At 39.8% G+C, this 15560-nt stretch overlaps 1 protein-coding gene across 2 annotated transcripts in view; it reads left to right on the forward strand.

Annotated features, from left to right (window-relative positions):
* The window catches only part of SYT16 (synaptotagmin 16), a 342174-nt gene that overhangs the window by 172236 nt on the left and 154378 nt on the right, over positions 1-15560 (forward strand). For both annotated transcript variants that reach the window (XM_054448010.2, XM_054448012.2), the window contains exon 2: positions 1116-1295. In XM_054448010.2, the coding sequence (XP_054303985.2) occupies positions 1116-1295 (180 nt within the window). The remainder of the gene's footprint in view (positions 1-1115; positions 1296-15560) is intronic.

Here is a 15560-nt window from a genome sequence, read left to right on the forward strand (position 1 = left end):
TTATCTTTTCAAGGTGTTGAGATTGGTTTGATTAATCTTTTCTCTATTTATCTGGATAGTAAGGTTAGGTGAGTATTATCCCTTCATATTATTAAGGCTTTGTATTATTTGTATTATTAAATCATATATTAAACCTGCCCACTGATTAAAGTTGCTCTTAGGAGATTCATTTTCATAAGCGTTCACATATACCCAATTCCCTTGAATCATTCTTAATGACATTTGTTCTGTAATCTAACCCTTTATACAAGTTAATTTCTGGATGTCTTTACTGAATGTTACTTTGGCTCAAATGTCACTTCCTTAGAGGATTCTTCCCTAAACTGTGAACTAGCTCCTCTGGTCTCCCTGTTATATATGCTCATAGCTGAATACAATGGCTGGGACTCTTTGAGGCATACTGGGTAGTACTTAGGCAGGTCAGTTAGAGGGCCGAGTTTTTTGATACTGATGAGGAGGAGGAGGAGGGGAAGGAAGAAATGGAATTTTATCTGCCAAAATTCTAAAATATTAGTAGTCAAAACTACAATTTGAATTTCTTATATGGATGGCATGAAGTATTAATTTTCTTATTGCTGTTGATAACCATGATCAAATCACACAGTTGGATTTGCAAAAATGTATCCAGGAAATGACTTTCCCTCCAATCGCTAATATTGATGGAAGTATTTATCTGAAAATTTGTCTCAAGTGATGACTGTGTAAGCTTTAGGCGGCTGCATTTTTGGAGACTTGCTTTTATAACACTGGTCAACCATGTCCAGCTAAACCCATTTGATTGAACTCTCTCTTAATTGTGTGTTTGAAGTTGAATACTGGGCTGAGGACAGGAGCAAGAAGAGTTGTACTCCAGGTAGAAGAAACTACACATTCAAAGGTATAGAGGTCTCTCATCTGAGGAGCCAGCATCACAGGATGTACTGGCCAACAGTCCTTTTCCTTTCCCCGGTGCACAGTCTTGGGGGATGTCAGCCAGAGTCAGGACTTGTAGAGTGTTTGTCATTTCTCATTAATAAAAGTAAAAATTCTGAATAGCATTGATCACAATTTGTTAGAACTGAAACTTAGGTCACTCTCATTGTGATTATGTTTTTTTCTTTGTGTTCTCTCGCCAGTCACTCCTGAAGCCATTGGCTTCTTGTCTGCTGTTGGGGTCTTTATTGTTCTTCTGGCCGTCCTCTTCCTCTTCATCAACAAGAAGCTGTGTTTTGAAACAATAGGAGGCCTTCCTTTCCTGGAGCATCGAGGGAAAAGAAAGCACTCTAAAGACAAGACTGGGATTCACAAGGGGCTGGGTAAGCATTACGCTTCAGATTCTCCTGGGCTTGGCAACTTGCTGTGGTCTGGGTCAGGGTGGACATGATGAATCGACTTTACTAAAGAATCCATTATCTTTAGGAAAGTAATGTTCTCCCTAGAGTTCAAGGAGCAGATGGGAAGAGGCTCTGACCACCACTTCCCATCTTCTTAGCTCTTTAGAAGTCTCTGTTGAGTTTTCCTCTGATGAATGCTTGGAGAAAAAATATGTGTACTGTTTGACAAGAGCCTTGATGCGTTTTAGTCTCATGATGTTAGAACGATGTTGACATTTCATTTGTTAGCTGTTTTTGAGATGTTTCAGTGCTCAGGACCATGTCCCACCTTTGACCATGGCAATGGTCACTTTTCCAAAGGGAGGTTTTCACTCTTTAAGCTCACTGAGTATACTATGTCATTTACTCATCGCCTTCAATTTGATGAGGGAAAAATAACACACTTAAAGAAATAATTGGCTTCCTGCTCTTAAAGGACATATTCTATTTTCAATTACTGAAGCCTAGAACTTTGTGATACAGGATGTTCTTACAGAGGGATGGTTATCATCACACAGATGTGGGACATTTAAAAAGAGTACTCTTATCTTACAGATAATAACTTTGCTGTTTTTTTTGATCAGTCTGATTATTACTCTCCTTTTCCATACCCCACAAGGTATGGGGCATGATGTACCTGGTCAAGGAGCAACCTTACATTTTTTTTGAGTGAAGGGAAGGTCTTGAGGAGAGTACCCTCCAGGTATCCTACCTTCTTGATGTGTTCTAAGTATGCCTGGACCAAGGAGAGTATTTGGCTTACTGATATGGCAGCTTTTGTAGCCACGGATAGTTCAGCGTTTTTGCCTTGTTACAAGAAAGGCATAATGTAGGAATAAAGGCATATTATCTACTGCTTATAACAAATTATCCCAAGACTTAGTAACTTAAAATTCATTATCTAACAGTTCTTGAAGTTCAGAAATTGAGGAGTGGCTTAGTTGGGTGATTCTAGATCAGGGTCTGTTGTAAGGCTGCAGTTAGAATGTCATCTCAAGGCTTCAGTTAGAATGTCATCTGAAGGCTGGACTGTGGTGTCAGAGTCCCCTCCAGGATGGCAAAAGGCCTCAGATCAGATCCACATGGAACCCTCCACAAGGCTACTTGAATGCTTTATGATATGGCAGCTGGCTTTCCCTGGAGTGAGAGATCCATGAGAAAGCAAGGAGCCACTGCTCTTTTTATGCCCTAGCATGGGAAGTCTTACAATGTCACTTTTATCACATTGTGTTTGTTCACTGAGCACAGCTCAAGCTCTAAGTTTGGGAAATTCAGTTCTATTTTTTGAGGGGAAGAGTATCAAAGAGTGTGCAGATATATTTTTAAATATCTATGTGAGATAATAATAATGAGAGAGGTGTAAATTGCAGATTTGGCAATTGCTTTGGCATTCCTGCTATTGCAGTGGCCTTATTTTTTGAACTTCCCATGGGACATATGACTTATTCTGAAAATAGAATGGAATATTTTAATTAGAGCTTGCCATGCAAAAGCTGGGACTTATGAATGGTTTAGACACTACTGTCCCAGCTGGGACATAGGTGAGTGAGATGAACAGATGTCTGTTTGGCCGTGGGGTGGTATGAAGGTAGGATTCATCATGATTCTATTTCTCTCCCTTCAGCAGCTGGCTGTCACTCGTTATGTGACTTTGGCAAATTATGGAACCATTATGAACTTCAGTTTCCTTGTTTGCATATTGGGATTATCAGTACATCTCTCCCAGGGTCAACCTAGATTAAATTAATTAATTCTGTAGAGACACCAGCATAGTGCCTATAGCAATGCAACAGCAATAGCAAGTCACAGTAATGGCTGCTAGGAATGACATCACACATTAATGAATTGTATTCATTACTTAAATTGGGAGATTAAAGTTGGTGTTGTTTTCTCCTTTGCAAACTATAATGGTTATGAGGAACTAAGGTTAGAACTATTTAAAATATTTCCTTTTTGTCTTGTTTGACATTTTATCTGAATATTTTAGAGACAATTATGAATTATACTTGCAAATAAGTTGAGGTTTTAAGGATGTTGAAACAATAACAATAAAGCTAGAACAAAAGCTGTTTACTCAGGAAACACTGAAAAATACATGTCTCAAATTCAGAGTGGGGTCATGTAAAGGGAGCTTTAAAAATAGTTTCTTCAGGAGCATCCCCAAATTATAATGTCTAAAAAGCAAACACCTTCACTTTGACATTTCTTCTTTTACAAGTTTAATTATTGTTATCAAAAGTCTTTGAAAAACGTGCTTCTACCCCAGATTGTGTCTAACCTTTGATATTTGCCTTAATTATCCTCAGAGTACTGATTTCTCAGTGAAGTTGGGATGTTCTTAACATATTTTGACAAACATAAAGAAGGAAGGCAGGCAGCCTAGTGTGGTGGGAAGAAGCCCAGTACAGACAGACAGAGCTTAGTTTTGCCACTAATTGGCCACGATATTTTGGGAAACTCACTTCACCTCTCTGAGCCTTAAGTCTTCATTTGCAAATTGATGAGTCTGGACTAGGCTTCTCCCATTCTCATTCTGTGATTCTGTTTGGTTCTTAGGGTTACCATAGCAACTTCTTCTCTAGCTTTCAGTCTATGAATGGAAGAGAACTAATAAAAATGAGACCATCCTACTCTTAGATTAAACCATTGAAGATTGCCATTTTTGTTGATCAAAAAATGATAGAATATCAGAAACTGAATTATTTTAATCAATATATGTGAGGTTCTGAAGAAAAAAATAATTCTTTTTGATTATGTGGTAAGATCAGAGAGGCAAGAGTGGATGTTTATTTTCCAAACCTACTATGCAAAATGATTTGCTTGACAAAAATACCTTGCTTTCCTTTAGGCTATATATATTTTAAAGTTTAAAGAATTTACACATGTCATTCTGTCTGGATTTAGGCAAGGGGACAAAGAAACTGGAATGGTGTTTTCCTAATAACATAGGTAATAATAATAATAATACAGATAATGATCATTGGTAACTATTGTTTATTTAGCAATTAGTATTGCCAAGTATTTTACATGCATTGTTATTCGAAGTATTTTACATGCATTATTTGATTTCTTTATGTAATGTTCTTGTGTTGTTCATTGACAATGATTGCTTTGGGGAAGGATGGATATCAGTTGGAACAAAAAAGCCAATATTCAGCTTTGAGATAAAAAATTGATTAAAAATTAAAATTTCACAGTGAGACAATAGTTTTTAAAAGAAGCCCAGCTTTGAGAGAATGGGGGAGAGAGAAAGAGAGAATATTTTGGTTGTTTTGTTTTGTTTGCTGCCCCCCTCCAAAAAACTTTATATTCCAAAAGCAAAATTTAGGAGTTGGTGCAAAGAGTTTCATTTTAAGAGGCACAATGTAGAAAGCATAGACAATGTGAGATGAGGGCATTTCCTCCCAGGCACAGAAGGGAAGAAGAATGCCCTTCCTCTTCTGGAAAGGGCAGACCATGACTTGAAGAGGTGAAAGGAAAGAGATTTGGAGACCATGAAGTGTTTCCTTGACCAGACCCTGAGAAGAAGGACAGATGTGGGACCTAGTCAGGCCAGTTGTGATAAGAAGGTTGGAATTCAACACGCCCGAAGAAGAGTCAGAAAGGAGAGTGCCGCATGCTTCTTTTTGGAATTGTGGCAGGAGACTGCCTCACTGGTGTCCCATGTGGGCCTGGGGGGCTGTAGTGGGGCGAATATACTGGTGGTGCTGGAGGGAGAGAGAACTTGAGAAGACGCCGCTGCTACAGTTCTTCCGGTGAGCAGGAGAACACTTGTTTTAGAAGTTTCTGCCTGACCCTGGCGGTGGGAGCAGGGGCAGAGAAGATAGCATAGGAATGAGTCAGTGTGCCTGCCGGGGAGTTATTGCAGCTTACTATGAGGTGGGCCTGTATTGGAGGTTGGAGGATGAACAATCCAAGGCCTTTTGTAGTCAGAGCTGGCTTCATGGGCATGGAACTGCACAACTGCACAAAACCTACACTTAGAAGGGCCCTTGTGCTTAGCCTAGTGATGATGTGCTGTTGCAGTCTTGAAATTCTTAGTGATTTTCAAGGACCCTGCATTTTCATTTTGCACTGAGTCTTGCAAATTATATAGCTTGTGCTGCCTAGGGTCATCACCAAGAGGTACTCCTGCTGTGGAATGCTGTAAGGCAGAGGTTGATTCTCCTAGAGTCAGCAGGAGCCAGCAGGAACAGCTCATCATGTTAAATAAACTCACACCAATACCCAGATGCTCCCTGCTGTAAGGGAACATGAAGGTGGGAGTGGAAATCCCAAAGACTGATACTTTATCCAAAATGAAATTGACCAAGTTACTTTGAGTGGCAAGTTTAAGTTTAGTTTCTCAACACTGAGCATGGGAAGGTTGGAGGATTCTCCAGAGAAAGATAAGAGCACTGAGTAAGTAAGGAAACAGGTTTTGTACATTAAGGCAAAGCTGGTGCTCAGCTGGAGCTCAGAAGGATGGTTGCTAAAATGTGACAATTTCTCCCTACCAGTTGGTAGAAAGGCCCAACTGGCTGGTGCCTGCACAAGATTACTCTCTGCTCTCTACCTGCAACTAAACAGATACCTTCTGATTCAGCAGGGGCTTCTGACCTGCCCCAGCAGGTGTGGCCAGATTCTTTTTGCTTGGGCCATAATGACTGCTGTTATAAAATATTTTTCATTTTATTTCTGCATTTAGGTGAGAGTATATTCAAGTACACGTGCCCCTCCACTTACAATGGTGTTAATTCCAGATAAACCCATCATAAATTGAGAATATTAGATAAAGACAAAAAAATCATATGTTGAACCATTGTAAGTTGAGGACCATCTGTGCAACTTTCCCACTCACAATTCAACAAACAGGTGCTAATATAATCTCCATTTTATAGATGAGAAAACCAAGGGTGAGAGAGATTAATTTTTTTTCAAGCTATTAAATGGCAAGGCTGGGAGTCAGACTAAACATTGCCTGACCCCAGTGGCCAACGTCTTAATTGCCTCATGTGTCAGTCCATTTTCATACTGCTATAAGTAACTGCCTGAGACTGTAATTTATAAATAAAAAAGGTTTAATTGACTCACAGTTCAGCATGTCTGGAGAGGTCTCAGTAAACTTAATCACAGTGGAAGGTGAGGGGGAGACAGGAGCCTTCTTCACAAGGCAGCTGGAAGAAGTGCCAACTGGAGGGGGAAGAGTGCCTTATAAAACCATCAGATCTTGTAAGAACTCACTCACTATCATTAGAACAGCATGAGAGAAACCATCCCCATGATTCAATTACCTCCACCTGGTTTCTCCCTTGACATGTGGGGATTATGGGGATCCTATTTGGTTCTTAGGGTAACCATAACAACTTTTTCTCTAGCTCTGGGGATTACAATTCAAAATGAGGTTTGGGTGGGGACACAAAGCCTAACCATATCATTCTGCTCCTGGTTCCCCCCAAATCTCATGTCTCTTTCGCATTTCAAACCAATAATGCCTTCCCAACAGTCCCCCAAAGTCTTAATTCATTTCAGCATTAATTCAAAAGTCCAAGTCCAAAGTCTTATCTGAGACAAGGCAAGTCCCTTCCACCTATGAGCCTGTAAAATCAAAAGCAAGTTGGTTACTTCTTAGGTACAATGCAGGTACAGGCATTGGGTAAATACACCCATTCCAAATGGGAGAAATTGGCCAAAACAAAGGGGCTACAGGCCCCATGCAGGTCCAAAATCCAGTGGGGCAGTCAAATCTTAAAGCTCTGAAATGGTTTCTTTTGACTCCATGTCTCACATCCAGGTCATGCTGATGCAAGAGGTGGGTTCCCATGGTCTTTGGCAGCTCCATTCCTGTGGCTCTGCAGGGTACAGTCCCTCTCCTGGTTGCTTTCATGGGCTGGCATTGAGTGGCTGTGGCTTTTCCAGGCACACGGTGCAAGCTGTTGGTGGATCTACCATTCTTGGGTCTGGAGGACAGGGGCCCTCTCCTTACAGATTATTAAGTAGTGCCCCAGTGGGGACCCTGTATGGGGGCTTCCATCCCACATTTCCCTTTCTCACTTCTGTAGTAAAGGTTCTCCATGAGGGCTCAGCTCCTGCAGCAAACTTCTGCCTGGACATCCACACATTTTCATACATCCTCTGAAATCTAGGCAGAGGTTCCCAAACTTCAATTCTTGACTTCTGTGCACCCACAGGCCCAACATATGTAAGCTACCAAGACTTGGGGCTTGTACTCTCTGAAGCAACACCCTGAGCTGTATGTTGGCCCCTTTTAGCCATGACTGGGATGCAGGGCACCAACTCCCGAGACTGTACAAAACAGCAAGGCCCTGGGCCTGGCCCACAAAAACATTTTGTCCTCCTAGGCCTCCGAGCCTGTGATGGGAAGGGCCGCCATGAGGACCTCTGACATGCCCTGGAGACATTTTCCCCATTGTCTTGGTGATTAACATTTGGCTCCTTATTACTTATACAAATTTCTGCAGCCAGCTTGAATTTCTGCCCAGAAAATGGGTTTTTTTTTTCTATTGCATAGTCAGGATGCAAATTTTCCAAGCTCATGCTGTGCTTTCCTTTTAAACATAAGTTTTAAATTCAGATAATTTCTCTCAAGTTCAAAGTCCCTTAGATCTCTAGGACCCTAGGGCAGGGGCAAAAGGCTGCTAGTCTCTTTGCTAAAGCATAGCAAGGGTGGCCTTTGCTTCTGTTTCCAAGAAGTTCCTCATCTCCATCTGAGACCACCTCAGCCTGGACTTCGTTGTCCACATCATTATTAGCATTTTGGTCAAAGCCATTCAACAAGTCTCTAGGAAGCTCCAAATTTTCTCACATCTTCCTGTCTTCTTCCAAACTCTCCAAACTGTTCCAATCTTTGCCTGTTACCCAGTTCCAAAGTTGCTTCCACATTTTCAAGTATCTTTATAGCAGTACCCAACTCTTGGCAGTACCAATTTACTGTATTAGTCAATGTTCATACTGCTATAAAGGACTGGCTGAAACTGAGTAATTTATAAATGAAAGAGGTTTAACTGACTCACAGTTCAGCATGGCTGGAGAGACCTCAGGAAACTTAATCATAGCAGAAGGAGAGGGGGAGGCAGGCACCTTCTTTACAAGGCAGCAGGAAGAAGTGCCAAGCAAAGGGGGAATAGCTCCTTATGAAACCATCAGATCTCATGATAACTCACTCACTATCATGAGAACAGCATGGGGGAAACTATTCCCATGTTTCAGTTACGTCCACCTGGTCTCTCCCTTGACATGTGGGGATTACAGGGATTATGGGGATTACAATTCAAGATGAGGTTTTGGTGGGGACACAAAGCATTACCATTATCACCCCATTTGTTTGCCCACCTAATCTTCCCAACTTAATCCACTACTTCATAGCTTTGAAGTAAACTTCTGGGATGAAAAAAATAGGAGAATGGAGGATTTGGGGGATGTATTAGTTTCCTGTGGCTGCCATAACAAATAACTACAAACTTGTTGTCTTAAAACAACATAAATTATTTTTGCACAGTTCTGGAGACCCGTATTCTGAAATCAAGGTGTCAGCAGGGCCACAATCCCTGGAGACTCTAGGGAGAATCTGTTTCATGCCTTGCTCCTTGCTCTTGGTGGCTGCCAGCCATCCTTGGCATTCTTTGGCTTGTGGCTGTATCATTCCAATCTCTGCCTCTGTCTTCACCTCACCTTCTTCTCTGTGTCATTAGTCACTGGAGGTAATCAAGGAATCTCGTCTCATCTCAAATTCTTCATTTGATTACATCTGCAATGAAAGACCCTTTTTTCAAATAATATAACATGCATAGATTCCAGGGATTAGGACATGGACATATCTCTGGGGAGCTACCATTCAGCCCACTATAGCAGGAGAAGAAGGTGGAAGCCCCACTTGGCAGTGGTTTCCAATCTTTGCAAATAAGGAGAGTTGATGAAAACTGGAGGCAAGATTCTCTTTTCTCAATTTTTCTCTAGCACTGGTATTCCACACTCCTCAACTGGGGTTATAATGATTCTTACAAAGAAAGATATAACAAAAGCTTGTCAGACACTTATGATAGAGATTGTAATTAGCAGTCAGGGTATTTTCTAACTGTAACCTCAGTTGAACCACACAGGATCTCAAGTCTGGGAAGCTTTTAAAAACTACAAGTGTGAGGCTCACTGCAAATTGATTACATCACAGTGGGGAGTGGCAGGGCAAACTTACAGCTTTAAAAAGAATGCCAGGTGATTTAAAGGTGTGGCCAGGCGGAGAACCATTGATGAAAAGGGGTAGGCTTATTGTTAAGTTCCCCTTTTAAGTCAGGAAGGGAAGTGCTTGAGCAGAGGGTTAACACTGGACCAGTGCCCCTTTGCTGCTGCCCACACAAAGTATCCATCTGGTGGTTTCTCCACCTGGTTCCCTCCCTCACTGCTTTAGTCCACCTTGTGAGCAAACAAGGTTTTTCCTTCATGATGCTTTTCCTCCCCACTGCCCCGTATATATTGTGACACTACCAGCAGTTGACTTCTGCACAGGGAATAAAAAATAAGTTATTTAGGAAAGTTGTCTGTTCTATAAGATTATTCAAGGTTGTCAAATTATGACCAACTTTAATTTAAATTCAAGATTTCGAGACTTTGAGAAGTTTTTGGTGAATTTGGCCAAAACAGAAGAGTCTGGCTGTCCCATCTCTGTATCTTTCAGTATCCTCTTAATGATTTGGATAACATTCTGTTTTCCTTTTATGCCCATATAAGGAAGAATAATGACAGATTTTGTAAAACGGTGTGAATCAGGATCTGAAACAGATGTAAAAATAAAAATAGATAGTATAGTAGCCTGATATAGGGATGTAGGAGTGGTCTTATTATTATTATTATTTTTGGCTCCTTGAGATGGAGAGGAACATTTAGCCATGTGCTCATCTTATAGTTGTAAATAACCATCGTCAGCTTCCTCATACTTCATATTTAGTATGATTGATGAATTAAATATAGGCAGAGAAAGACATTTTTCAGGATAATGTAAAATCAGCACAATCTATAGTCTTCTTTCCTGGGGTATTTTGTTGCCTTCTTTAGCAATGAATTTTCTTTTACCTGTACCCAGTGTCTAGGTTCCATCACCTGCAGGTCTGTGCAGTGGCTTCCTTTTAGGCATGTCCTACTCAGATGAATCTTAAATGAATCAAATATCTTGGAATAAAAAAGAGTACATATTCCCCTCCTTTTCTTTTTCGTTAGATGATTAAAAATAAATTCTGGCCAGGCGAGGTGGCTCATGCCTGTAATCCCAGCACTTTGGGAGGCTGAGGCGAGCAGATCACGAGGTCAAGAGATCGAGATCATCCTGGCCAACATGGTGAAACCCCGTCTCTACTAAAAATACAAAAATTAGCTGGATGTGGTGGCGTGTGTCTGTAGTCCCTGCTACCCAGGAGACTGAGGCGGGAGAATCACTTGAACCCGGGAGGGAGAGGTTGCAGTGAGTCGAGATGGTGCCACTGTACTCCAACCTGGCGACAGAGTGAGACTCTCTCTCAAAAAGAAAAAAAAAATTCCACTGGGATACTTTTTGACGGTCTATAGAATTGCACAGTAAGTTTTAGAATTCAGTTTTCAATCCCCACTTGTTTTAGAATTAAGGATTGAATGCTCTTTAGAAAACTGATATCTTCTATATTCCCCAAGCCCTCCACTTTTATAGTTTTTTGTCCTGAAATAATAGGATACATAAAATGTCCCCTTTTTACTTCTTGTGTCACCTGTCTCCACTGGGGCACATATAAAACAAAACCCAACTGGAAAGGTGGTCCCTAGTGTGGGAAGCACACTTGTCAGTAATCTAAGTTGCAAGGTATTTTCTCTTCTGATTTTAATATCTTAATTTGCATAGAATATACATTTCTCTCACTGTGGGTTGCATTATATTGCACTATGAAATTGCTGTTTTTGTAGGTGAGAAGTTTGATGTGGTTCAACCTAATATATGATATTAAACATTTGAAAATTGAGGAACTGTAAAAGTTTATTTGAACATCAGGACAAGCCTTGATATATCTCATTGTAGTGCATAGTCACTGGTTTTGGTTACTTGACTAAGGCACAAATAATTGAGAATTGATATTAATCTTATATTTTGCTTTAAAAATATATAGGCTTATAATAATTCAGATGGGCCCATCACCTGTTTGGTGGGTGCAAATTCCAAAAAACTCAGCTGAGAGATTACTGGTTTGAGAATATTTATTCATCCATTCAACATTATTCGTTGTGAATCTATGTCATGCCACACATTGTGCTAAGTGCTGGAAATAAAATGGTGAAAAAGAGAGTTGTAGTCCCTACTCTCTTAGAAATTACATGCTTTTGGTGAAGACAGGGAAAAACAAAACCAAAAGTAAAGAGGCAAATAAATAAAATAATTATAGATTGTTATAAACATGGTAAGGGCTTAAAAAAACACTAATTGACAGGACAGGGAGATGTACTTTAGATAGAACTGAGACCATCTTGCTCATTGCTGGGCAGAAAAACTGAAAATTCTGTAATGGCTATAGGGAGCTCTATTAGGGAGAGTTTTTCCAGAGAAACAGTACCAACATTGTGTGTGTGTGTGTGTGTGTGTGTGTGTGTGCGCGCACGCGCACGTGTGTGTGTGGTTGTGTGTAGAGAGAGATTTTAAGGAATTAGCTTACATGATCATGGAAGCTGGCAAGTGTTAAATCTGCAAGTTGAGCTGATAGACTGGAGATCCAGGCAACAGCCAGTTTTGCACTTCCAGTCTCAAGACTGTCTGCTGCACAATTCCTTCTTGTTTGTGGGAGGTCAGTTTTTGTACCATTAAGGCCTTCAGTGAATTGGATGAGGCCCACCCACGTTATGGAGGGCAATCTGCTTTGCATAGAGTACACTGATTTAATTATTAATCTCATCTACAATAATATTCTCACAGAAACATCCAGACTAACGTTTGACCAAATATTTGCGCACCATGGTTAGCCACACTGATGCATAAAATTAACCATCATAGGATCTTATCTTCCATCTATCTGTATTTGTGTTTTTGTTTCCTTCAGTATATTATGGTGGGGACGTTGGGAAAAGAAAATCCTCACTAAAAAAACTTATTATGGAAACGTTCAAACTTACAAGAAAGTGGAGAGAAAATCATATAGTGAAGCCCGTATGTCCATCACACAGCTTCAACAATTATTAACAAAGACAATTCATTTCCAAATGATACTCTCTTGTCTCCATTTTCTTGTTTCCCTTGCTCAGAGAGCATCCCTTTAAAATCTCCATCCTGTACTGTTTGTTTTCTTGCAACTTAGACACGGGTTATTGTCCCCTGCTTGAGAATTTGACCCAGCAAATGAACATGTTACACAGCCAGCTGATTGCTGGAGATGGAGGCATTAGGTTCGAGGTTGGGAGGGAACTAGAAGTCATTTGACAGATCTGTGCACATTTACAGTTGGAATATGAGCAGCCCTGCTTTCTGAGTTATTTACATAAGGGTGCATGGTGAGTTTCCTTAGAAATAGATTCTTCTTGGGGCATTTGAGCTTCCTCTGTGATGCTAGGATGGTAATAAAAACAAATCTGAAGCTCTCTTTAAGTATGAATTGCTGTGGAAATGTTTAACACCTAAGTCTGAGAACTCCCTAAACACACATCACTATTTCAAAAGCTGCAGAAGATTTCCTTCATGCTTTTTCACTTTACCAATGACTGTGTAACATATGGGTATATATATATTTAACATATATAGCTCTGAGTCTTATTTTTAGTAGAAGCTCTGGAGCCATTCTATGTTTGAAATAGTCATAGCATGGAATTTTATGACTGAGAATTCTAGGCAGCCCTCAGTAAACCTTGGTAGTCCACATAGAAACACTCAGTAAATGCTTTTTGCTTGGTTGATAGTTCTTCCTTCAGTCCTGCAGCATGGGTGTATTAGTCCGTTTTCACACTGTTGATAAAGATATACCTGAGACTGGGTAATTTATAAAGAAAAAGAAGTTTAATGGACTCAGAGTTCCATGTGACTGGGGAGGCCTCACAATCATGGTGGAAGGTGAAAGGCACGTCTTACATGGCAGCAGGCAAGATAGAGAGAATGAGAGCCAAGTGAAAGAGATTTCCCCTTATAAAACCATCAGATCTCATGAGACTTATTCACTACCACAAGAACAGTATGGGGGAAACTGCCCCCAAGATTCAATTATCTCCCACCAGGTCCCTCCCATAACACGTGGGAATTATGGGAGCTACAGTTCAAGAAGAGATTTGGGTGGGGACATAGCCAAACCGTATCAATGGGTCTCCAGGATGATCTCAGGCAGCCTGAAATGCACATCTTCTTGCTGGAGACAGTGAAACTATCTCCCCCTACTTTATGGGAAGTTTTGAAGGATTTTTGATGTAGTGGAGATAAATATGATATTTTCAATTATAGATGAGGAAATTTTTTGTAAGTTTAAAGCTTGTGTGCTTGTCTGCACATGCTAAAGACCGATATCATTAACAACAGCTGTTCTCTTGATGGCGTCTTCCAGAGAAATCTCTCTCCAAGATACATCCTGTCTGGAGGATACCACAGGTGGTAAAAGTTGCATTTATCAGAGGAATATTGGGGTTTTGTGCTTCTCTTGTCAGCAAGACCCTAATGTTTATTACACTTTAAAGAGATATATGCCTTAAATTGAAATCATAATTAGTTGATAGGTGGGAAGCAAGGAAAAGAGATATTTGTGTTGTTTGTGTAGAATGAATTAGTAGAGGTGACTGTTTCTGCATTGAAGTGGGTGTCTACGAGTTTATATGCTTAACTAGCTATTTGAGTAATCAGTTTTAAACTAGTTTTTGGAGTAATAGGTTTAAAATTTCATTACTTTTCTTAGCCTGACAGATTAAAGTAAAAGAAAGAGCATGTCTGTGTTTATACACTTCCATTAAAAATATATGTATTCCTCTAAAGCCTACTTAAGGAGCAAATACCTTATTCATAAAAGCTCTCATAATAATGGCAAGCTTGTGTTATTTTGGATACTTTGATTGAAGTTTAATGAAAAGATGACAGGTATTATTTGAAGTGTGTGAATTTAGAAATTTGAATAACATTTTGAATCTTATTTTCTTATAGTTTTTCTACTCTGGATCTCATGAACAGTTCTTGATACTTTTGAACAAATAATTTCAGGTTTTTTTGTTTCTGTTTTTGTTTTTAGAGATAGGATCTTTCTATGTCATCCAGGCTGGAGTGCAGTGGTGTGATCATAGCTCACTGTGATCTCAACTTACTGGGCTCAAGCAATCCTTCAGCCTCAGTTTCCTAAGTAGCTTGGACTTCAGTTGCAAGCTACCACACCAAGTTAATTTTTCTATTTTTTCTAGAGATGGGAGTCTCACTATGTTGCCTAGGCTGGTCTCAAATTCCTGGCCTCAAGGAGTCCTCCCACATTGGCCACTCAAAGTCCAGGGTTAACAGGTGTGAGCTACTGCTCCTGGCTTAATGTCAGCTTTATTGAATGAAATTGCTATGTGATTAAAAACTGCTTATCTTTTTTTTTTTTCCCCAGTAAGCATTGACTACAGAGTGAAAATTTATAGTTGACACTCCACAAAAGTGCAGAACATTTGATGGGAACAGGGTGAGGAAGAGAACCTACTTTTAAGGCATTAACCCTTTGAAAATTTCTTTTCAAAATTATCTTGAAGCAAAATCCAAATCATAGCATTACAAGACATTACAGAAAGTATGGTGAAGCTTTCAATGTTTTACCTTGACTGTTTAACAGAAAGGTTTTTTAAAGGTTTGCATTTGATCTTCCCAAATCCCTCTACCCCCTTCTGCCCCTAAACAATTAATGCCTATTAAAGCTATACTCAGTGCTTCTTTAGTCTATGTTGGAAAGATGTCAGAGTCCTTTTAAATTTTTATTTTTCCTATTGTTTGTTTTTATGGTTGAAGACCTAACTGATATTAATTTTAATAACATTTTAGGGCAAGAATTCCATTTAGAATTTCTCCAAAGAAGCTGAAATGAATCAAATGTGTATTTTATGTGGGACTCTGCTTAGAAATGGAAGCCAATGTGAAATGTCATTTTCCTATCACTTGGAAGATTTTCCTTTCCATTAGCTGCTCTATTGCAGGACTCACATTTATATTAAAATTCTTTTTGGAATGAAATTTTAATATTTTGCTATCAGAAAGTAGAATCTTATTCATTATGG

The sequence above is a fragment of the Pongo pygmaeus genome, chromosome 15, assembly GCF_028885625.2.
Source record: "Pongo pygmaeus isolate AG05252 chromosome 15, NHGRI_mPonPyg2-v2.0_pri, whole genome shotgun sequence".
In the NCBI taxonomy this organism is placed as follows: Eukaryota; Metazoa; Chordata; class Mammalia; order Primates; family Hominidae; genus Pongo; species Pongo pygmaeus.